The sequence below is a fragment of the Xiphias gladius genome, chromosome 8 (genome assembly GCF_016859285.1).
Source record: "Xiphias gladius isolate SHS-SW01 ecotype Sanya breed wild chromosome 8, ASM1685928v1, whole genome shotgun sequence".
NCBI lineage: Eukaryota > Metazoa > Chordata > Actinopteri > Istiophoriformes > Xiphiidae > Xiphias > Xiphias gladius.
This window is the reverse complement of record NC_053407.1, coordinates 9,033,112-9,057,601: the sequence shown is the minus strand read 5'-3', so window position 1 is coordinate 9,057,601 and position 24,490 is coordinate 9,033,112. Positions and strand designations below refer to the sequence as shown.

At 39.3% G+C, this 24,490-nt stretch overlaps 2 protein-coding genes across 4 annotated transcripts in view; one reads left to right on the top strand and one right to left on the bottom strand.

The window, feature by feature from the left end:
- Positions 1-20,886, bottom strand: part of zgc:173742 (DNA topoisomerase I, mitochondrial) — a 44,193-nt gene extending 23,307 nt beyond the window's left edge. The window contains exons 1-6 of one of the 3 annotated variants that reach the window (XM_040133911.1): positions 20,798-20,886; positions 15,103-15,213; positions 7,514-7,643; positions 5,652-5,780; positions 4,272-4,326; positions 3,164-3,210 (exon numbers count right to left, since the gene is read on the bottom strand). In XM_040133911.1, the coding sequence (XP_039989845.1) occupies positions 3,164-3,210; positions 4,272-4,326; positions 5,652-5,767 (218 nt within the window). In that variant the 5' untranslated portion in view covers positions 5,768-5,780; positions 7,514-7,643; positions 15,103-15,213; positions 20,798-20,886. Of the gene's footprint in view, positions 1-3,163; positions 3,211-4,271; positions 4,327-5,651; positions 5,781-6,076; positions 6,262-7,513; positions 7,644-15,102; positions 15,214-20,797 lie in introns of those variants that run through there. The other 2 variants (XM_040133909.1, XM_040133910.1) reach the window with 2 other exon arrangements.
- Positions 9,626-22,174, top strand: mlycd (malonyl-CoA decarboxylase). The gene is made up of 5 exons (XM_040133912.1): positions 9,626-10,236; positions 15,118-15,230; positions 16,491-16,647; positions 17,036-17,188; positions 20,823-22,174. The coding sequence occupies exons 1-5, from the start codon at positions 9,691-9,693 to the stop codon at positions 21,366-21,368; spliced, it is 1,515 nt and encodes a 504-aa protein (XP_039989846.1). The 5' UTR covers positions 9,626-9,690; the 3' UTR covers positions 21,369-22,174.
- Positions 22,175-24,490: the final 2,316 nt, after the last annotated feature.

The window sequence follows — 24,490 nt, the reverse complement described above, 5'->3', positions numbered from 1 at the left end:
AATATTTTTTATAGACAACTGCAAGTCCACGTCCTACCACTAAGCCTAGGGGAGTTGACGAATGTGTAATTGGGGGAACATAATTCTGAGAAGGCACTTATATCACCAGTTATAAGCCATATCTCAGTTAAGACGAGGAAGTCCAATTTATTGGTTGATATATAGTCAGCGGCAGGATGAGCTGTGGCATCAGCCGGTGGTATGGCAAAGCGATATTGCCAATTCAGACTAACGCCTCCAACAGGTAGCCTGTAGGCTGGGAGGAACAGGAGAAGGACTGACAACATGATGATGGGTCCCAGAGGATGGTATCCGAGGTGGCTGAGATCATGACTGAGATTGTTTTGGACTGTGTGGCTGCCGTGTCAATAAAATCAGATAAAAGGGGGTCCTTTTTTCGCAGTTCATCTTAAAGATAACAGATATCCCCCTTGAGGTAGGTAACGTCTCTTTTTGCTTTTAGGCAGGCCTGGCGGAGCATAATAATGTTAAATCTGTTGTTTGATGTTCACAGAAACTCTAGTGAGGCTTTTGTAGTGTGCTTAGCTGTTCGCTCCGTTTAGTCATTCAGTAGGCTACATACATCTGACAGCCAACGTAAACTACTTATAACTTAAAATCCGGACGTTCCAATAATTGAAATCTTACAACTTAAAATTGTAGGCAAAAAGAACCAGGATCTAAAACTGTAGCAGAAACTGTGCCCTAAAAGTAAAAATGTCAATTTATGACAGAGCCTCCGACAGATAAACACATCGCGGATGCATGCGTATTAGACCATAACACCTATACTTACACTTATAGACCACAACACACTTGTGCTTTTATGCCGGACGATAAATTTGTTCAATTAACCAACCCTCTTAAACTCCAGTTTACAAAAGGGAAGCAACTTTTTTAATTTCAGTTAATTCTTTAAAACCCTCCTTATTTGACCCTATTGGGAGTAAGTTTTTTTTCAATATTGTTAGACTTGGACAAACAACTTCCTAAATTCTTATTAACTGTTCCGTTTTTACTCTACTTAAGCTTAATGGCTCTTTTTCACTGCTGCTGGCCAAACTCCTGGCTAAAGAGTTAGGACAAAATTAATCTGCCATGCGGGACAGAGGGAAAAAAAAAAAAAAAAAAAAAAATCATTAAGCAAACAATGACTCACTGACCACATGAAATCATGGTAGTTAAGCACCATTATCAAAACAGTAATGATAATGGAATAATTACAGCAATAAAAAAAAATAATTACACAATTGCAGGCTTGGATTTCCCTGCACAGTGAGGAATTGGTGGGTAGGGAGAAATGGCCCAAATTAAGAAATCAACAAATTAGAGTCACCACTGCTAATAAATAACAATGTTCCCCTTTCCCCTCACACAACATTTAGTTAAGGGGCAATTGGGGAAAATGTAAAGCACTGCAGCACTAACTGTCTTACTGAATCCCAATTACAAGCCACTGTGTTAGCAAGTACCTGGTACACATCAAATGAGCTTAATGCATTCTCTCAGCTCTTCTATAGCATGACCCCTGATTGTACCCTCAATCAGAAGCTCAGTCAAGGTTCTGATTGAGGGTACCGAGCCTTCTTTCATTTTCGCAGCTGTAAAAGCACGGGTGAAAAAAATAATACTGGCGTCAAGATCCTGGTATGGTACATGCTGGCTCACTGTCACACCTGAACGGTGCTGAGCCATTGTTAATTTTATTAGGAATACCTTTGCCGAGTCTGAAATCACTCATTCACTACTCTCTTCACGCTGCCCTATTGTCAGTATCTTGATATAAGGCAGAACCTTCTGCCCTGCACCTTTTTCAACATGATGGAAGATTTACTCTTTGCAGTGCAGTCCTCCATTTGTACATAGTCTAAGTTAGTAGAAAAGAAAGCAAGGTGACTGGTTTTCTACTAACAGGGATGGCAAGTGTCATCACTGACATTTATGTTTTACCGTCTTTGTTTAATAAAACAGCACAGCAACAAAAAAAAAATAAAAATAAATGTAACTGTAACTTTTCGTATGTTTGGGCGAATGTGGGCCAAATACGGCCATAACGACTACATTTGTTCCAACAGGTTCCTTTTGCATAAAGCTTTGTGCATCAATGCCTTTCAGGGATGAAGGGATTTTTAATGTGATCAGTTAATGCAAAAACTGACTTGCCTATAGGTCTCACACTGTGTCACAATCACAAATTACTGACACCTTCATTTTCGTAACCTTCGCAGTAGGCAAACTACTTGTGAGCCAAAGTTCTTATTATATACACTATACTGTAAATTACACACATAGAAGCCTTTGTCTAACTTTCTCCCTGTTCTTCTTTTAGTTTACTTAGCAACCCTAAGTGTGTGCTGTTGCTATGTTGTTCAGTTCAACTGCTCAATGTGGAAAGAAAAAAAAAAAAAAAAAAAAAAAAAAAAAAAGGGTGTATAGAAATGGTCATCTTTTTTTGGTATAGTGCACCACTGAGCAAGATCCATAAAAAGCTATACAATGGAGAGTGGGTCACTGGGTCCATTGACATTTACGGTCCGCGGTTATAATAGTCTTATGTTACTTCCCTAACTCTGCTGCCTTAACTTTTCTCTCTGCATGAAACCCACTCAACTAGGACAGTTTCCACCTGAGCCTTGAATAAAAGAACCCTAAAAAAGGGAAACAGTAAAAGCCTGAATTTAGCAAAATAATGTTTACAACTGACATCTCCTTAGAAATGTCACTCGTCATATTGGGTTGGGCTAAGTCTGTGTCTGGCAAACAATCCATTATCAACTGTATAGAAACACTGCTGTGAGACAGATTTGACGCAGCAGGCCTCGGCCAAAGTCTGCCACTCCGTCAACACCCCGCTGAGCGTGCAACTACTCAAATCATGCATTCTCATTTATTACTTTCCTGACAAGCCACAGATGTTTGTCTTCAGTGCAGAGTAAAATTAATTTTCTGTGAGAGAGGTTAACACATTGTATTAAATTGGAATGGCTTCTGTCCAGGGCCGTTGAACATCAAAAACAGAAGAATTAGTTTCCATCACCTCAGGAGGAAAGAGAGAAGAAGAAAAAATATATATTTCTGGCACAGTCACTCCATACTAGCTTGTCAGCATATTATCTTGGCCTTAAAAAGGTACAGTCTACTGGCATTAAGACTTCATCCCTACCTGGGGCTGTTGGCTGACTCCAGGGTCTCTGTCTTAGATGTCTTGACCTGAGGGGAGGACATGAATTAAGGCTTCACACAACATAAATGCACTGCAAGCACATTTACATGACACTGTGCACAGTAACACATCGACCTCTTGCATATAAATAAATGTATGCAGGAAGTCTTCAAACATTCATACCACCACAAGAGGTCATACCTTATCTTCTAGGTCTCCTAGTGTGTACATTTATTCACACGTTACATCTTACTCTGAATAATGTACTATTTTGACTCATGAAACTTGTAAAAATATCAGGCAAATCTTTCATATGAGGCTCTGGATCAGAGGGAGAGAGCATAATCCAGTATAATCGTTTATCAAATGGTCGTTCAACAGGAAATTAATCAATTTTGATAATCAATCTATCAAGCAAAAATGCAAATCATTCACTGTTTCCAGTGTCTCTGATGCAAGTATTTGCTGTTTTACATTGTTTGATGTAAACTGAATATCTCCTGTTTTTTTTTTAATTTCCGACTGCTAACATTTTTCACTGTTTTCTGAAATTTTATAAAGAAAACAATTTTATGTTTTATTGACCGACTGAAAAAATAACTGGCAGATTTGTTTCAAATGAAAATAATAATTCGTTGCAGCTCTAAACATAGCACTGTGCTGTCGAGTGGGAGGCCATACAATTATTATTGGCTAAACTTGTTATCAGATAACAAGTTTCTACCTTTTTAACACTTTAGTCAAAACAGCACCCAAAATAATTACTTCCAACAGGAAGTAATTCAATATTGGTATGCATGTAAATATACTCAGTCAGTGTAATGGGAATCCAATAGCATGGAGGCAACCTACCTGGGCAAGCTGCTGCACATACTATAGCTATATCAGTCTGAGCTGGGGTCAGTGGGTAGAAGGGGCAGGAATTTTCAACATGGTATCCAACGTACTAATTCCAGAGAGGGCAAGAGTTTTTGATGGACTCTCATGATCAACACAAACCCTCCTTTGGTCAAGATGACACTGAATTTCCATTGAGGTAAATGGGACATCAGGTCAAATTTTAGCCAGATCTATCGTTCATATAGAGCAGATGGGGGGGGTGATTTACCTTCTTATGAGACTTTCCAGTATTGGTTTTCTCTGTAGATTTAGTTGGCTTTGTGCTGCTCATCAGGACGTCAAGATTGGACAGGGATGACAATAAGATGAGGAGGAAAGGCTTGTTAGTGATCCAGTACTTGTAACACATGAGCAGTTAGGGAAGAACAGTACAATGGCAAGAAGAAATCAGCTTTCCTTGTTGCTGCGACCTGACTGAAAGGGCCCCAAGAGACAGTCTGAGCTGCAAATTTAAAGTGCAAGCTTAAAGTGAGAGCATATTAAGCTGATGTTAGATTCATGTCTGTCTGCCTGCTTAGTACCATTCCAGTCAGACAACGCTATAAAATGCCATTAATTAGACAAGCAGTGTCCCAGAGGATCTCTCTACAGCTTTGAACATGTTTCTTTTCAGTTTGACCTTTCCAGCCTTCAGGGCTGGATGTGTCATGAAACTGAGCTGCAATTATTCCCAAGCTATGTTAATTCTTTTATTCAGAAATCCCAGTTTTGAACATCTGACTATGACAATACAACAGTTCAAGCAGGAGACACCTTTATGCTGCGGAAAATTAGTTCCATGAATCTTGCAGCTGAAGATGATAAATCGATCCTTATTCAGTTATTCAGTCAGGTTGCCATGAATAACACGAGGCTAGCTGTCAAAGAAAGCTGCCTGCTCTACTCCCAGTACGGCTTACAGGTGTCTATTCATCTCTCTGCTCTCATCAATTACATAAGCCAATGACAGATCACGCCGCATTAATTTGTCTGTTCACATATGCATGGTAATAAATGCATCAGATATCAAGGTAAATTTATTTATTCATATGAAGATGGAGTACCCACTGTACTCACTGAAATGAATGCATGCACTCGATGCCACCAGCCTGTTAGACAGCTCAGCCAGCGTAGCATTCTCTCAGTAACACTTTTGTGTGTCTGTCCTTTAGTAGTAGACACACACTGCAACATAGCTCTCACTCTCATCTGATTGATCACCAATACAAGTATGCGTTTATTTTATTAATCCAAATTAATTTGTCTTCACGTTTCAGCAACATGAAAGGAAATGCTTCTTGCTTGCTCCATGCAAAAACCAGCTTTGATGTTGATGGTGAACAGACGTTGGATGTGATGGAGTCAGGACACAAGAATATATTATTAGGGAGCTGCTCTAACTTTGTTCTTGCTACCAGGCGTCATTCGGGTACCTTGTCTGATAATGGCACTTGACTCGCCCTTCATGGAATAATGATTAAGTGCTAGCTAAACCGTGCCTGTCAGCAAACATTTTTTTCTATCCATCATTTTTTATGGGTCTCACACGTGAATACACACACGTGTATAAACAAACAAACAAACAAACAAACAAACAAACAACACACACCTGTTCTTGAGCGTATCGCCCCGGGCACCGGCGATTTCATGATCACTTAGCCTTTTAAGTTTCGTTGCTCTGTGCTTGGCCTTCCCGTCTCCTTTAGCGTCCTTCTCTCTTCCCATCTCTCACATGGACCTTAAGCAGAACAGTGTCCGTCAGCAAAACATAAATTTACAGTTTTGAAAAGGAAAAAAAAAAAAAATCAAGGTTCTCAATATTAAAATTTTAAGCGCCCTGGAAAGCTTTCGCCTTCCAAGTTAGCCAGTTAGCTCGCAAACTTCAGCCAAAGCCAGCAGGAAAAAAATAACTTTAATTTTAACGCTAATTAGCTATTTACAAATTTCTCTTAATCCGCGTCGACGTATCAAGTAAAAGAAATTCAATTACATGGCTGGCAAGTAAAACTCTACAATATCAACAGACTTGCTCACCACTTTCAATGACACCAATTAATGGGTTATTTTTCGAGTAAAAGACAAACCTGTTAGGCGGTTAAAATCCCTTAATCGCCAGGGCGGGATCTCACTCGACTTTTGCTGGCGTTGAATTGAGATGGCGTCAATTCAGGTTGAATTCTGATTGGCTGAGGAAGTTCCGAGAGTCGCCAGGTTGCCAGGTTGGGTGGTATTACGCAAAATTCTGTGACCTGACTTGACAGAATCATGTCTTGTGTTGTGTTTGTTTATGCCCCGCAGAAATCTCCAAGACGTCATTTGCGCAAATGACGTTCCATACAGAAATGACTAGTTGGGTCTCCCAAACACTTGATATCTCTGGGACACCACTGATCATACGAAACTTGAAAGGAACTGTGTTTGGACATTTAAATTAAGGATTGGTCTGATAGTGATGTTAAATGTTCTGCAACGTGGACGGATGGGGCATCTTGGTTTTGACTGGCCAAACCTGTAACATCGTTTATTTTACCCTGCAATGTACAGTATTACCGTTTGAAAAGCAAAATGCATTGTGAATTTATGTAGGCTATATATGTAGTAAAAAAAAAAAATCAGTGTCAGCAGTAGAGAAGGTTCGACAGCAAATAAATAATGGAATAAGCGACACTCACAGTATCTGGAGGTGCAAAGCTGCACTTATCAGAGGTCAAACAAGCAAATCTAAAGCACCACTTGACTTAGTGACCTCACTTTGGCTCCTGATCTACCCCTTGACACAAGTTTATTTCACTCCATACTTTTGGTTTGTACTATGGCAGTGCCATCACATACCCTCTTCAAGTCTGCAGAGGGGATTTTTCTGTATTTGTTCTCACTTTCTCTGCCATTTGGTGAGGGGAAGCCTAGTCTTTTTGTTTTTGTCTTCTCAGCCTTTTTACTGAGGCAAGGCTTTGTCTCCATCAGCCCCACTTCATCCCAGACCCAGAAGATGAATACTATAGTATAGGCCATACTTGGCTGTTGCTCAAAATTTCTGCTAACATCAATATCAAAACTGTGTTGACAATATTAAGACCATTGTTTTATATTAATTCTTTCAATAATCATTATTATTATTATTTAGACTGAATTTAAATCCAAAGTTATATAATGATAATCATATTTTATTGTTATCATAATTTTATTCTTTTGAGAGTGGAAACCTAACTATAAATCAGCAGTAGGACTATCACAAAGTTCCTCATTAAAAACCAAACTAATTACTTTAGTTTTGGTTAGTGGCAATTTATGAGCTAATCTATTAATATTTTAGCGTTTAAATTAATTATTAATTTAAATAAATCACTTAACAAAAAAAATTTTCATACAGTTGTGTGACAAGATTGAGTGATATATCAGTCTATAGGGAGGCAGATCAAACACTGTCAAACAATACTGGACAGAGGCTTGATGTTTTTACTTTATACTTACTTTTTACTTGATGAAGGATTCCAATAGAGAAGAAAGCTTTGACTTAGTGGAAAAGTGCTGTACACACAGGTTGTCAGTGCAGTCTTTCTCTATAGAGCCTTCTGTATTCCCAAAGGCAGGAACAAGACACCTGAAAAGGTCCAGTAAAAATTCATATATACAGGGGCCTAAGATGATGGGGAGTGAACCTTGAGCTACAATACATATTGTACCTACACCAAAACCTCAGACTAATACATATAAACTTTAGTTGCCTTGCATGATGTCCGATGCTGAACACAAACACTGCTCAGGTTAAAATAAAGCAGAATAGAGGCTAAAAAATATATAAACAGTAAATGGCCGTTGCTCTGTGGGGTGTGTAACTGCATTTCTGTCAACCTACAGCTCTTCACAAGCAGATACTGGTGAAATAAATCACCATTATTCAGTGATAGCATAAAAATATACTAAAGGTAAGGTCTTAGCTGTAGTGGTGGCTGGTTGTGGAAATGAATCACTGTATGGCTCCTTGTTTTCTCTTTATTTTATCCCTTTATGCATTTACCTATCTAGAGTAGGTGATATTCATCAGATGCATAATAAGCGAGGGAAGCTTCTCACCATTTTCGGCAATGTTGAGAAGACCTTTTTTCTGTCACCTTTGTCTATTAAAATAATGTTTAATGAAACATAGAACAATACAAGTGCTGTCATTCATTAATTTTCTTTATTGCAGCTGTCTTTCTTTTCTGTGAGCTGCCATAAAAGCTGATGATTTGGGATCTCAAAATATCAGTGGGAACACATTGCTTATTTGTGAAATCAAAAGACAATATTTATGACCAGCTCTTAAACCTTTCGTCACATCATACACACAAAAGTCTTTAAAATAAATGGAATTAATTAAATATGGTAATAAAAAAACTGAAAGTTGTTTATGAATGCCAAGGACTCGGATAATCCTTTCGAATGCCATACAGTTGTTTCAGGAGTAAAGAGTAAAGAATTTCTACTTTCAAACAGTGAAAAAAATGTTACAATCTGCAGATAGTTAAGGACATAGAAGGTAAACCAAGATTATCCCGATCCTGTAAATCACCTCTTACTGTACTGCTTGACTATATAGGGCGATGATTTGACCGGACAGCTTCTACAAAACACTATCTTTAGGTTTTCATATCATGATGATGAAATTGGAATTTGTAGTTTTCCTTAGAGGTTACAGACCATGGAATAAAATACATCGTATGAACAAAATAAGCACATAAAAAAAGGAAAACAAGATCAAATCATTAAACTTTTAATCTACAACATCCCATTAATTTATTTGATTGATATAAAGTTTGGATCTGTTAAGAATAGATGTTTCTCTTTTCTTCTTTTTAAAAAAATGTATTTATACATGCAGAAAGTCTGCACGTACATGGCAACTCACAAAATAATAACATAAGGCAGGGACAGTTTAAAATTATGGAATTATCATTAGAAAAAGAAAAAAGAAAATACATTAAATGTGCTCCACAAACTCTTCCAGAGGAGCGACTGTAATAATATATACTAAATAAAAAGATAAAAAAATATATTCTGAAAATGTATACATTTAATTACAAAGGCAACTATATAGTAACACATCTGTAAACTAGAAAACATCTGACCAAAACATTTGGGAGTACCAGTAGTTGTAAAAAAAAAACAACGACAAACAAAAAAAAAAACAACAACACATTTACTAATTTTAATAATGAATTTGTGGATGAAAATTGTGCAATGTTTTTTGTATTTTTGTTCTAATAAATGAAATTCTGTTGACCACCAGTAGTTACTCTTGTGTGAATTATTATACCTTTGTTCACAAATATGTATTCGTGCAGTAACAGATTTGTACAGTCAGTGGGCTGTACTGCAGATGAGTTATAATGATAATGATGAGTGTCGTTGGAATACAGTTTCTGTTTGCAAATCCTTTTACCTCAGGTATCACCATGTTTATCCATAAGCTTAACCACCAAAAAGATTGAAATACCTGGTTTTGTTTTCATACTAAGAGTGCATCAGTCATGCATCAGTCTAACATCTAGCCTTCTAATTTGTTGCCATGGCAGCTATACTGTCTCTTTAAGAGACCCGGAAACGGTTCCCTCCATTGTGTTTACTGGTCGCGGGTTCCAAACGGACAGCTGAGCTCCCCGGCGGCGATGATATCCCATCCTGTTATCTGGGCCTTTCGTAACAGTGTGAGGTGCTGGCGACACCGGACTGGCCTCAAAGCTGCTTTGGAGGCCTCGGACATCAGGGGTTGGCGCTGGTACTCTTCCCCGATTCGTGTCGGTGTCACGGGCATGGAGGAGATACTGGCGAGGATCGTCGCACCTTTACCCACATACGAAACGAAAGACAAATCCCCCCCTCCCCCTGACTCAAACAGCCTGGACTTCATGCACTTTTACAAAAGTCTCGACAAAGAGGACAGACTCGCTTTCCTCACGAAGCTGTCGCAAGACTTCGGAGTAGACCACAAAAGCGTTTCAGAGCTAGCTGTGAAGCTGCTAGACACTCAGCTACGGGACTTGGCAACCATTTTGCAAGTTGAAGACAGGCTTCGGTACAATTTGACTCCCCGTTATAAACAGTTGCTTAATCATATAAGCAGGGCCGAAGGTGGAGTGAAGTTTCTGGTGGATCTCAGAGCCGATGTGCTTGAAATAATTTCATCGAAAGCTAGCGATAGCCCTCACATCAAGGTAATACATTTGTTTACATTTTCTACGGGTGCTCGCATGGGTCAAGTAGTGCGCGTTTAGGCGTTTGGCGCTGTTGCCTGAATAGCTGGGCCTGAATGTTCAGTGATTTAGAGACCTTGTATGTGGTATATTTTAACAGCATTGACGGTGGGCTGAGTATAGCCGCCTATTCAAGTTACCCACGCAGACGCGCCCCTTTTTTTGCCCCCCATCACATGGTTCACATTTCATCACGGCTTGAGTGTCAATGACCTTTGCTCCAGTTTACTTTCCATGCCAAACTGGAGGAACTAATTTAGATTATTATTAATTTCTGCATAGTTTAGGAGGTTTTTGCTAACGGGTTAGACGGAGATTGTTTGGCATAAAACGACATCAAGCTCCATATTTTTCTGCACTACTTGGCTCAACAGATAAACTTACGGTACTGCTCAGAGCTGGTTCCACTGTTGCTGGAAAGCTCTTTTGTGAAAATAGACCCTGTAACAATGTGTCAGTCTTTACATGAAGAGGCAAGAGCCACTCTGCGGCAGCAAAAAGGTGAAAGAGCCGAATATAAATGAGGCATGTAATGAATATTTTGAATAAATCCTTTGAAGACAAAGTGAAAATAAAATTTGAAAGGTAAAGGCAGTGGGAAAAAAAACCCTTAATATTCAAATCACACACATACCTGGCTCTCATGCTGTTTGCCCCCTTATTGGCACATTATTGGCAACTCATTTTTCAGAAAAGCCACCTTTCCATTCTCATTTACCTCATTGTTCAGTCATTCAGGTTCAGTCAGATTTAATTAGTTTTCAGTTCAGTTCACCACTTAAATTTAGCGGTTTCCATGCACGCTTTGACATAAGAGTGGAATTTCTCTGTGTGCGTGTGTGTATTTGCATGTATAATTCATTCACTTAGTTTGTCCAAGAATTAGAATGATAACTCCATCCAGCACCCCTACTGCTCTTTCCCCAGTCAAGTTTCTAGGGCCTGGATTTTTTTCCCACAATGCAGAAATGTACAAGAAATATTCTATAGATGTTTTGTAACTGATACATGCTCATTCATTTAGTGCAAAGATGGGGTAATTTGACAGGCTTACTCTTTTAATAACATGTCAAAGGGTGCAGCTTATATTTAAAGTCCACCAAAGGTTGCAAATCCAACTACTTTCTTAGCAGGTGCATCACCTAAACTAGATCACTGTATAGATAAATGCACTGATTAGTCTTATCTATAGTAATCTTATTACTATCTGAGTTACAGAAGAACAACTTAAATGTGTGATACCTAATATTTTATTTTTGGCTGCCAATAACAAGTATTTTCATTATCGATTAATATTTTTTTTTTTTTGATTGGTCGATTTATTGTTAGGGCTATTAATTGTCAGAAATTAGGAAAAAAAATGCCCATTACATTTTCCTAATGTCCATGGTTAGGATATCAAATTGCTTGTTTTTTCCAACCAACAGCACCAAAACCTCAAGATATTCAGGTTAGTAACACATTAGAAAATGAAAAGCAGCAAATCCTGACAATTTAGAACCTGAAACTAGGGAATGTTGGGCATTTGTGCTTGAAAAATGACTCCGACAATGAATCTCTCAATCATAATTGTTTTTTTTAATATCAATTGATTAATCAATTAATTGACTCACCGTGTCAGCTCTAGTTTTATTTCCGGAATCAGAGCTTGCCTCCAATAGAGCAAAATAGAAACAAATATGCTTATCACTGAAGGCAAGGATATATTCTATTTCTTTAGCAATGCATTATTACACTTGATGAAAGTTACAGAACTGTTGAAGTATGTATTTGTATTTCATAAGTGACAATAGTGTGAGGCAGTTGTCTAGTATACTATGAAGATTCAAATTTTATTTTTACCGGTGTGGTTAAGCAATCAAAATGTGTATGCAGAAATTCCTTCACCTGAGTAGGCAACTGCAACTTTCCCTAAGTTTGATGTCTGCCAATAAACCCAGTATGGCTTGAATTCTTTATGCTGGCTTCTCCCTAAATTGGACTGACACTGGCTTGATATGAAACTGCATTTATAAATAGACTAGTGGCTTTATATAAGCTTTGTGCTGGTGAATTGCTGTTTGTTTCACAGGCCACCAGCAGCTCTTTTATTGAAACTACAATCACAAAGCCCCCATAGTGTATAGTGGATGTAGAATTATTCTACAGAAATTCACCATCAAGAGCACACTAGATGAAATGCATACTGCTGATTTGTCAGCCTTTTTATGGTGAGATGCAAGGGATAGCAACAAAACTGATATGTGTGCCATCAAAAGCTGAGATGGTCAAACTAAAACTCTCCTGCTCTGATTGATGATGGAGAGAAAAAGTTTTCTATTATCTTTGTGATCAGTTTTTATTTTTGGTTTCACTTTGGAATAGAGCTGTATGCCTGTGTGCCTTTGACCTTGCATTATCAAGTGATAAAAGCTATTGCCTAATATGTTTGTTTTTTTTGTTTTCTTTTTTTTTTTTTACACCTTGACTGCACTATCGTCAGAGGACCTGTCCTCTCCTGCTCAGTATCTACTTTATTCCTGCTGAGAAGTGGTTCGGTTGCATTTGATCTCAATATCCCAAGCCCACTTAGAGCTTTTGTAGATTAAAAATGTCTAACCTACAGAGTACTCACTTGTACTCCGTGCTTACCACCTTGGTTGTGGTGGTGCACAGCAATCTTTGCTTGTTGCCATTGTTAGAATTAATTGAGCTAAAAATGAGAAAAGGTCAAGGTAAATATGAACCTTTTTAGTACCTGTATGGATGGTATGTGCATACCAGGGGAGAGAAAAAAACTGGCAATCAAAAAAAAATGCAGATAATCAAAGTAGCACTGAATCATAGAAGGGGAAAAAGACACAATTTCTAAAATTACTGAAGTCTGGAATTTGCAAGGCAGCAATTACTCTGGTTCTTGCAAGCATGTCACTTTGAATTCTACGCTAGATTAGTCTATTCTTGGTTGGGTAATTGATTTTTGATGTTCCTCGTCACTCCTTCTACCTCCAGGCCTTTCATTTTTGTTCACCTTGCCACAAACTGAGTGGATGAAAGATGTAAAGACAAGTCAGAGATGTAATTTTAGTTGGCTCTTTGGGATTAAACAAAGTGTCATGAGGCTATTTTTTCCGCACAGATAGACTGCGAGGCTGACAAGGGGCAGGGAGCCTACTGGGGTAAAGGTAGTGGCACTCTCTGAGCCTGACCTATAAACACTTTGGCTGTCATTGGTCATTTGGCCTTGTATAGACAGGCTGTTCCTTCCAGGCACTGCGGTCTCTATCGCTCTGTGTAATCACACAATAACTGAAGCTCAAGGTAAAGAGGGTGTATCAAGAGCAGAGGCTGTATCAAATCACAGCATCAGCTCCGCACTGCTCCAGTGTCAAAAAGTGCTGCTTCATTTTCTTTCTAATGGAATGCAGGATCTTCTTCTTTCCCTCTTCCCCCCATTTTCCTCCGTGTATTACCTCATCTCAAGCTTCAAATGTTAGACCCTTCCATTTCAAAAGACTTCATTTTCTACAAGGTCAATGCAGTACACATCTTAGTTTGGCCTTCCTTTTGTGTGGATGAGAATTGGCTACCCAAGGCAGCGACTGCACTCTTGCCGGTTGTTGATGTGCTGCGTTTTCTGCAGAAATGCCACACTGGGATTATCCTCCATCATAGATTATTTAACCTCTGGCAGTTTGTGAAGTTGGAGGAACACAAATACACATACATACACACACACACACACACACACATCCCATAAGTAGGGATGGAAGTTTTGCTGAACTATTTAATTTACATATTTTTTTCTGAGGGTCACTTTTGATTTGCTTCTCACTCAACAGAATTTTCCAGCGTGAAACCTCTCAACCATAGAGCTGAATATTGCGGGGTCTGATTATATATTTATGTGTGGAAGAATTTCGGATTTTTTTTAGTTTTGGTTTTGATAGTTGCTCACATAGAATCTCACCCAGTGGCTTTTATACCATGACTGTATTTGAGCTAGTTTGTGTTAGCTATTATTATGACGTAAGGGCATTAAAGTAAGTTTGAAGTGAAATCATCCTATGGAATCGCCAATATAAGCTGTATTCATGTGTTTGAGTGTGTTTGTGTGTGCACCTTGTCCTCTTGTTTGTGTGTTTGCAAGAGATTTGCTTTAAATGACGCCTGACCTTTGCAGGAGGACAGGCCTGCTTTGAAATGGCAAGTTGTTTATTGAAGTGCCTTCCGTACACCCATTGCAGGCTCAAACAAATCACTACTCATAATATGAAAACATTCAAACAGCAACCAGACACCCAGGGGACCATACACTCCGCAAAGTTTGTAAGATACGGGTATGGAATTGTTCATAGCCAGCAGACAAACTTAAGCAACCTTGCTGTCAGTCAACAAGATAGAGCTTGTGAGTTTTCTCAATAAAAGAGGCTGAGGTTGTAAAGACTGCGTGTCTATCCATTTCTTTTAATAGTCATAAAAAAGCTGCAATTTTTAGAGAATACTTTCATGGTGTTTCTTCTCGATAAGATATATTAAAAAAAAAAGAGATAAAATTCTTCCATAGCCACAGTAAAGGGACATTCCCCACAGTGCTCAGATAACTTAAAATAGCGGACACCATGACCACCTTTCTCTTATTAATCATGTGCATATAAGATTTACCTGCATACCAGTGTTTTATTTATACATTATAGAGGGTAGGTCCTATACCATCATAAAATACAAATTCAAGACTGAGCTTTCATTCTCCCCAAAGCCTGGCTGCTGAGCTGTTCTTGACAAGGGAAAGAATGTGGTGAATTTTTGATTATCAGCTAGATGTGGATATTAATTCTAAACTCTCACCTTTTTCTCTCGCAGGACCTGAACGGCACGCTGAAGAGCTTGTTGTCTGAGTGGTTCTCTGTAGGTCTGCTCCGCCTGGAAAGAATCACCTGGCAGTCCCCCTGCGAGATCCTGCAGAAGATCAGCCAGTAAGCGCATTCACGGACCCCGACACTGTGTTTCTCTTCTTTCTTTCTCTCCCTCTTTTATGTCATTGTAATCTGTGTTCTTTCATACAAATGACACAGTCTAAAAATTGACTGTTTGCTCAACCCCTCCTTTGACCAGTGATTGTCCAGTCCTAGCTTAGCAACCATAACTAGGCGTGGCAGGCCTTTCAAGCAGTATATTTTTCCACATGCTTAACAGCCATTCATGGGGCTTTATTAAGACTGGTAGTTGGCATCTGAAGAGTTTTTATTTTGCCTTTCTAAGACTAAAAGTGAAAAAGTGCGAGGAATGGATTAAACAGTGTGTTAAACTGCAAAGGTTAGCATGTCCAAATAGCTTACTACCTACAGTAATAATTTAAACGTAATCTGGGTACATCCAAGGGAAAGGGGCATTTCATTAGCTAACTACACTTTTTTGGGCTGATAGGTAACGTTAGAAAAAACAGAGCTGGTCCTGGATGCTACTATGTCAGAGTGTAGGCTACCCTTAGCAACTCTGTCCTACTCTTTTGGGAAAGTTTAGACTCCAGCAACCACCAGCCAGGCTCATTGTCCGAGCTAGCATGTTTGCCAAAAACTTTGGTTGGTCATTGTCATAAATGCCTTTTCTCTTTTAACATAGAAAGTGAAATATACTGTTTAAATTCAAAAGCATAAATCTAATGTCTGTCCTGTTTTGTCAAAGTATTTACGCTAAACCCAAACAGGCTATTTTAAATATGGAAAATGTACCATCTGATTCTTACCATACTAGAGCTAACTAGCTCTATACTACAATACAAGACATGCTGTTACTATTTCCACGTATTTTGCATGGATCTAGGTAAGGATGCTAACCTAACCTAACAAACTTTGAGAATGAAAACATATATATATATAGCCATCAAGTGCGTGTTTAAGACACATTTTCTTGTTTTAAATCAAGTCAGCTGGAAACATCAAAAAGTCATCCAGAGATGGCAATTAAAATAACTCCTGGAGCTAACGTTAGCTGAAGTGGAGAGCTTGCTACAGCTAATAAAATCTGCCAACAAACAGTTTTTCAGCCAGCAAAATGAGCTATAAATGAAAGTCCTGCTTTTGTTTACCTCTGTCTGTCTGTCACAGTCATCATTGTAAACTGCATATGCACGGAAACAGAAAGCTTAATAGGCATAGCAAAAGTAACTAAGGAAGGCAGAGCTTAGTGAACGGTAAACTGAATACTGAAAGACCTAACTATCAGCTCTCTGTCAGGTATGAGGCAGTGCACCCTGTTAGGAACTGGACTGACCTGAAGCGCAGGGTGGGGCCATACCGCCGTTGTTATGCCTTCACCCATGCTGCCATGCCAGGAGAACCCCTGGTTGTGCTACACGTGGCCCTCACTGAAGACATCTCTGATAACATTCAGGTGAGAAGCTGCTGTAATGGTTTGTCTCACTTAACCACACCCTGGAGGATAGTTACACATCTGGGATTAACTACTTTGTTCCTCCTCTCATCTGATAAATGGATTATTGCTGTGTGAAAAATAATACCGAGACCTTTAACCTGCTTATCCCGGTGGGAGCGACCTCCACAGTGCCGACTTCTGTTCTTGTTTACAGTGGGGAAAAGGGGGGTTTTGATAATACTGAAATTTTTTGAATATTTCATGGTGTGATACAATGCACCTCTGAAATATTTGCTAGAGACTTCTGTCTTGACCGTAACTATCCCTATGAGAACACCAGGAATGGGCTTCTATCTAAATGAGTATTGTAGAATTTGTCTTTACAAAATTTGTGTTCCTCTCTTAGAGTATCGTCCGTGAGTTTGCCACTCTCGACTCTGAGGAGGATGTTAATAAGATAAATGCAGCCATCTTCTACTCCATCTCCTCCACCCAGGCTGGCCTACAAGGGGTGGAGCTGGGCAACTATCTCATCAAGAGGGTGGTGCGAGAACTGCAGGTGTGTGTGTGTGTGTGTGTGTGTGTGGGAGGGATTCAGGGTGTAATCTGGGTGCTTGTCAGCAAAACGTTAGTCAAAGAGCTATTAACTACAAGGAATGGATATGGCATGCAAGAAAGTAACTCACCAAAATACAGTTATTTAGGCTTAGGGAGCTTTCACACCTAGTTGTGGCTAAATCGCTTTCTCACTCCTCAAAACACACCCGCATCAAATTAAAACAAGATTTAATGCTTATAACTGAATAAACAAATCACTGAATCAATGCAACATTCATCAATGCAAATTATAATTTTATTTTAAAATGCAAAAATGATTAGTTGTTTGGATTGGAGTATAGCATTGTCTGTTAAATTTTGCAAATTAAAATGCTGTAAATATAGAGCCAAAGCCATTGTAAAATACTGTAATAGAAGAATTATTTGAATCCATTCTATTCGAGTTCCTATAACGACTTGGCAAGGTAAAGCCAAGGTAGCGCTTAAGTTGAGAGAAGAGGCAAGGTTATGGAAACATCTGTTATCTAAAAACAATAGCCGTAAAGTACCCAGTTTTATCAGTGAAGCTTTTAAACAATTCTATCCCATTATAGCTAGATAATAATTTCTGATCATGACAGTGCACATGACATAGAAAGTCTGCACGTACATGGTACATGTGTATAGATAGATAGATAGATATAGCTGGGACAGGAAAGAATTGTGTTTGATTGCTCTTCAAAAGTTTTTTTTTTTTTTGCATAATAACACATGAATGAATACACACATTTGACTGGCACTCAGTACAGCGCATACCTCTGCCAACATGAAAAACGCCCTCTCTCACAATGTTAAAGAAAGTGATTAAAAAACATTCCTGGATTGGCTCTTTTAACCAGATCGGCACCAAAATTTAACGGCCTCTCCCATAGGCCATGGCCCATCCCTCCACCAAGTTTGGTGTAAATCGGTGCGCAAGCATTACAAATAAACAAACAAACCAACAGACAGACGCCTCCTTGGCAGAGGTAACAAACAGAGCAGTAGTCACCAGAAAGGCAATAATGAAATCTCATCTATCCCTCTCAATAAGCGCAAGAGCCCTTCATGTTGGGCCACTCCAGCTAACACTAGTTAAATGATTGGAACACTGAATGGAACATCAAAAACCACTCTACCCGACAGATGGGAAACAGTTCTTTTTAGTGTATCCTCATAAAAATCAGATTTCAGAGCTTAAGCTGCTTCCGCTTTAGGTATTCATACAGGAGGACTTGTTTAATTGCTGCAAGCTTTTTACTTGGAGCATTTTTATTAATGGAAACATATGGCTCAGTGAGCTCAACAGATACTGTTTTGTGCTTTCTGCTTCAGCATTAGGGCTGTTTGTGTCAGAGGAAAGTAGGTTATTGCACTGTGTTGTAAAAGCCTTACTGATGTGCAATGTTGTCTTCGTCAAAAGGTCTAGTAGCTTTGCATGTCGACATCTTCTCCTGTAAAATAAACTTTTTAACTTTTCCATACTGCCCTACAAAAGCACAGAGCAGTAACTACAAATCATTGATGCTGGAAATGAAGGGTTTAAAGTTTTCAGGCGGGCAACTGTGTAACAGATAGAAAAGTTGTAATGCCTCATATTTTATGTGTTTTTTTTTAGTTATGCAGACTACTTTACCCAAATAAATCACTGCCGTATAAGCTCTAACATACATACATTTTTCTATGATCCTAGTGGGGAATGAAACCCCTGACCCCAACAGTGTAACTGCAATACTCTGCGTTTGAGGCTACAAAAAACCACAACACAGACTTGTATTCTACAGAGGCTGCGGCTTTCTGACAGGGTCATACCTTACGTGAAGGTGATGAGAGCAGCAGTGCGGCCACGGAGGGACCACTGTGATGATGGATAGATGATAGAGTGGAAAAGAAAAGGTCACAGTAGTGATTTAAGGTGAGGGGAGGAGGTCTTGCTTGTCTTTGTAGATTAGACCCTGGAGCAAAGTTCTGGCACTGCTCCTCCTTTTTCTGTTTCTCCTTTCCTCCCTGTTCCTTTTTCACCTTGCCTACTGCCTCTTTGCTTATTTCCACCACCTTCTTTTCTCTGTTAATCCTGGCCTCTCTCGACATGAGAGCACCCAGTAGTTAAATGTAGAGGTTGGAGTGACGAAGGCGAGATCATGATAGAGCAGAGTGAAAAGAAACACAAGGGGGAGAGCCAGCAGGAAATGGAAAGTGACAAGGCTGGATTTTGAAGTGAAAAGAGGGTGAAATCAAGGCGGAAGAAAGGAAAACAGTGTTGCTGAGTGAGGCAGCCAGACAGGCAGCAACGTGTCCCTGCAAGGGCTGTCTGACACTTCATCTTGCATCTGCAGCCTTTCACTCCACTGCCTGCCACATCGCTCTGTCACTTATCAACCCAGATGCCGGACTGCAAAAATATTGGTGGTGGTGGGGGTGGGGGGTGGGGGGGGGGGGTATTTTGACAAAAGGAGAGGTTATGGGGGTGGAAGAGAGCTCATGATTCTGGACGAAACTGAAACATAGAGGAGGGGAGGGCGAGAGAACAAGAAAGGCATCAAAGGTGAGAGTGTGAGGGACGGAGGAGGAGGATAGAGTAAGAGGGAGGGAAGGAGAGAGGGAACATCCATCTCCATCAGCAGGGCAGGGCAGCAGGGCATGATCATGAAGCAGTGGAAGTGATCTGTAATACTATCCCTGTCTGAGGAACTAAAGGCCCAAGCGGCAGCCTGAGCCCATACAAGAAAAATTTCGTTTTTTGTTTTGATGCCGAGGTTGAGCATTCCTCTCCCTTATTTCCGCTGTTGCAAAAGTGGTGCCCTACTTCTACTAGAGATCAAATCTCTGCTGCCTCTCATCTGTTTTCTTTATACCTTCACCTTGTTTTCTCATCCCACCCCTTTCCTAGTTTTTTTCTTCTTTTGTTTTTTTTGTTTTTTTTTTTTAAATGATTCTGGAACTTTTTGTGTACATATCTTGGATATTTGGTGACCTGTTCCATATTTAACTCAGATGGAGCTACAAATTAAAATAACATTGCTTATAACAATTTCACAGTATTAATAATAAACCCCCCAAAAACATGTTTTTGTCTATTTTTTTTTTTCTTCTGATCATTTATAGATTAAAAAAAATCAACTTATTAATATACTTCAATGTAGCCATTTTATATATTTTGGTCATGCATATTGTACTGCATTAACACATAGGCTACTGTGACTGCTCAGTGAAGCGGTCAACATGAGATCACAAATCACACTTACTGTCTGGTGGCTATTGTAACATGGTTATGCGCACTACATGCACTTGTTTGAAATATTCCTATCAAGCTCATGACCTCTGAGCTGTGTCATACTCATGCTCCAGTTCTGCTTCTGAAATAAATTGAGCCCCAAAAGTATCACACCCTTGAATACCTCTGGTCTAAAAACCTTTTAGAGAAAAACATTAGAAAAACAGTGATTTTTATTTATTTTATTTATTTATTTTTTTTCCCAGCAACTTTGACATTCTGATGCCAGAAATAGTTTGAGGAACAAAAGGGATTTGAGGGCCTAATTGAATAAAATGAATGAAGTAGACAGGGTGTAAAATGGTCCCACGTCCCTACCTCTCTCCCTCCTCATGTCTTCCAGAGCGAGTTCCCTCACATGGCCCAGTTCTCCAGCCTGTCACCCATCCCAGGCTTCTCCTCCTGGCTCCAAGGCCTCCTCAGCCAGTACAGAAAGGAAGGCCGGGGCTATGACCTCTTGTCTGAACAGGAGTGGAAGGAGGTGGAGCAGGCCACTGACTCATCCTCTGGGACCCCGGCTGTAGACGCCCTCCGCAAGCTGATTGGCACCAGCGAGTGGCTGCGCTCAGAGAGGCTTTCCCATAGCCTGGAGCCCATCCTGATGCGTCTCTGTGCCTGGTACCTCTATGGGGAGAAAAGACGAGGCTACGCTCTCAACCCAGTGGCCAACTTCCACCTGCAAAACGGTGCCACCATGTGGCGACTCAACTGGCACGCTGACACCAGCCCCAGGGGTGTGGCAAACTCCTGCGGTATCATGGTGAACTATCGTTACTTCCTGAACGAGACGTCTAAAAACAGCGCTCTGTACTTGCAGAATAAGGTCATCATGGCATCAGAGCAGGTGCTGGGACTGGTGTCCCAGTTTCAGAAGAACAGCAAACTGTAAGAAAGAGATCAGGAGACACCCAGAAATACTTATTCTTTTGATCTGCAGATTAGATTGCACATGATATCAAGACTGTGTTGACAAACTTTATTTTGTTTAATTTGTCTTTAATATTTAATTAAAAAACAGCTCCAGAAGCCCCACTGAATGGACATCAGCTAATGTAGTTGTTTTGTTTTTGTTTTTTTTTTGTTTGTTTTTTTTTTTAAAAACTGAAATTAGACCATTTCTCACTTAACGTGTCTTATCCCATCTGCAGCATGTAGTGCATAGGTTGGGCTATTTCCCTCATTGGGTTTCTGGCAGAAGGTGGTTTGATATTGTGTAAGTGTTTCCCAGGCTGAGAGACTGTAGCTAGTGAAGCATGAGGCATCTATCAATGCCTTTCCATGTTTTTGGATAACTGTGTGTGCAATGGTGACGCAGGAGCAATAAGGGAGTGCAGCTACTGGAATAAATGATGTTTAGATTCTTTCATATGGCTGAACTGTCTCACTGCAAACAGTCTGAAGAATGGGAGTGTATTGGATTTTTTTTTTTTTTTTTTTTTTTTTTTTTCATGGGTTGGGTTTATATACACCTGCTGTTAAATTGCTTACTCTCACTAAAGCTCAATACACAAAGGCATGAAATAACAGACTGTAAAATATTATTTCATATTAAATAACTAAATAAAACTGGATTTTTTTTTTCTGCCATAATTACTGCTCATATTTTTCAGTTGACTGTGCTGACTCTGATCCACTGGGCCGGACCCTCCTGGTACCTCCATTCAGCTGTATTTTTGATAATTTTTCCTTCACACTCGTACACTCACACACACGGCCAACCTCCCCAGAGAGCCATCACTGATGTTCTAAATGCTCTGTACAGGTGCCAAGCAGGATTCATATCAGCCCACACTCCATTGTTGTGAAATAATATATCACAGCAAGTTGACTGTGAAATTACATTTTATCTCTCCAAGGAGCCAAACTTTCTTTTCATTTTTTCACACTCTGCCCCCCCCTTCTCTGCGTGTGCCTCTCTGTGTCCTAGAAACTAATGGAGTGAGAAATAAAGTTAAAGTAAATGGCTAGATTGATGGTGTTCAGTTGTGAAGAAGGGGGGAGGAGAATAAAGAAGCATAAAAAGGACAGTTGTTTAAAGGATGCCCTTGAGAGACAGTGAGAGTGTCTCCAGAGATATTGGAGACAATAAGAGACCCATACTTCTCTGTGCACTGATGTGCATGGGGGACACGGAAAAGAGCGACACTGTAAAGTTGTCTCACAATGGAGGAGCATGAACACTGTGGTATGGGTTGCCATGGAAACAAAAATGACATATTCCACACCTGCTACTGGTGGCCCGAGCTTGTTTTGAGTCAACTTTGCCCAGGAATGGCTGATGATAGTGACCACAGAGCAGTTTAGGTTTAAAGTCAGGTAGTTTTTAGTTTAAAACTTTTTTTTTTTTTTTTAATATATTATGTTGTACAGTGAAAGTGATGACTTTTTTTCAAGTAGTCTGTCAGGTATTTCCCATAGGACTAAGAAGACAAATTGCTCACATGGTGAACAGTTAACAGCACTGACATCTGATTTATGGACACATCAGGTCCCACTAAATGAGATGATACAAACATCCTCAGTGGAGGCTTTTCAGTGTGTGAGTCAATCCCTGCTGCACGCCAACAGTATCTGATGGGAAGGCTTTTAATTGTTTTAAAGGTGCCAATGATAAAGTGCTAATCAAGTCCACTTTTCATGTGTTAAATGGACTTCATTTGAAAATGGCTGTTCAAATGAATGGTATCTGAACATTTAATTACTTTGAATATTGTGACAAAGACAATGTTTGATACTTTTAAACACCTGTGATCAAAATGCAGTAAAATTTGATTGCTATGTTAGGGCTTTTTGTAGACAAGTGTAGGAGTCAGAATTCTTATCATTGACAATTTCCACAATGGCACAGTGTGTGCTGAGACCAGTCTTCATTTGTATCTAATCAGACCGCAGTTTTGTCACATTTCCAGCTCAGCACACGCTGATAATGGATTCAAAGCCAAGTTCAATATTGTACTGCTCTGTTGTCTGACATGTCTTCGAGCCAATAGTTTCCAAAAAGCAGAAGAAGACCTAATTACAATTGATTAGAAGCTGTCTGTTGTTGAAATTCATTCCTCATCTAAAAATAATCCAGTAATTCAGACAGTCCTTTTCTTTTTTTAAGATGGGAGTGCATGTGTGCCTGGCGATGGTGTATTTAATTTCTTGTCCCTTATTCAGTGGAAATTGCCTTACAAATGAAGCTAATCCATTTTTTACAGATCACAGTGGCCAGAAAAGTCAGATGGTGGTGGCCACGGTATTTTCATGTTTGAGGTCTGAGATATAAAAGTCTTTTGTCTTCATCTGTACAGAGTTTTAAAAGACAACAATAGAAATTAATGCTGCTCTATATCACTGATAAATGTGGATTTGTTGAATTTTATATTAGAATTTATTAAAAAAAAATAAATTAAAACAATGAGTAACCACTGAATATGGCAACATTCGAGCCTTTAACAATTAATTGAATACTCTCATGAGTTTGAGTGAAAAGGATTTCGATAAATTCAAAATGTCACATTTAGTTATTAGTCTAAGAGCTCCAAAACTTCATCCAAACAGTGTATATCATCTTTCTCAAAATGCTTCAATTTCATTTCATTATTTGGGACCTTGATTATATTAAATAGTATAGAGTATAAAGATTGGCACAGGACACAAACAAACCCATTCCAACTATTAGTCCAATATTTCCTGTGATCACTGCGCCCCTGTGGAAAACATACTGAGTATATTCATGCCAAGTCACATTCAATTTAACAGTGCAGTCCTCAAAGGCAAACATAATAGAAAAATTAAAAAAGTAAAAAACGAATTAATTTTTGAGATGATGGTGGGAAAACTCTTATTGAACCTTCAGTGTCACAGCTTCCTCTTGGAACCATCAAATTGTTGCCAAATACTGAGAAATAGCTTAATTGTTTCTTTTTAATACACCACAAAATCTTCAAAACCACAGCAAAGCTTACAGCCCCTGATAACCTGGCTTTTAAAGCATTCATGACTAAATAGGCTCGATCAAAGTTA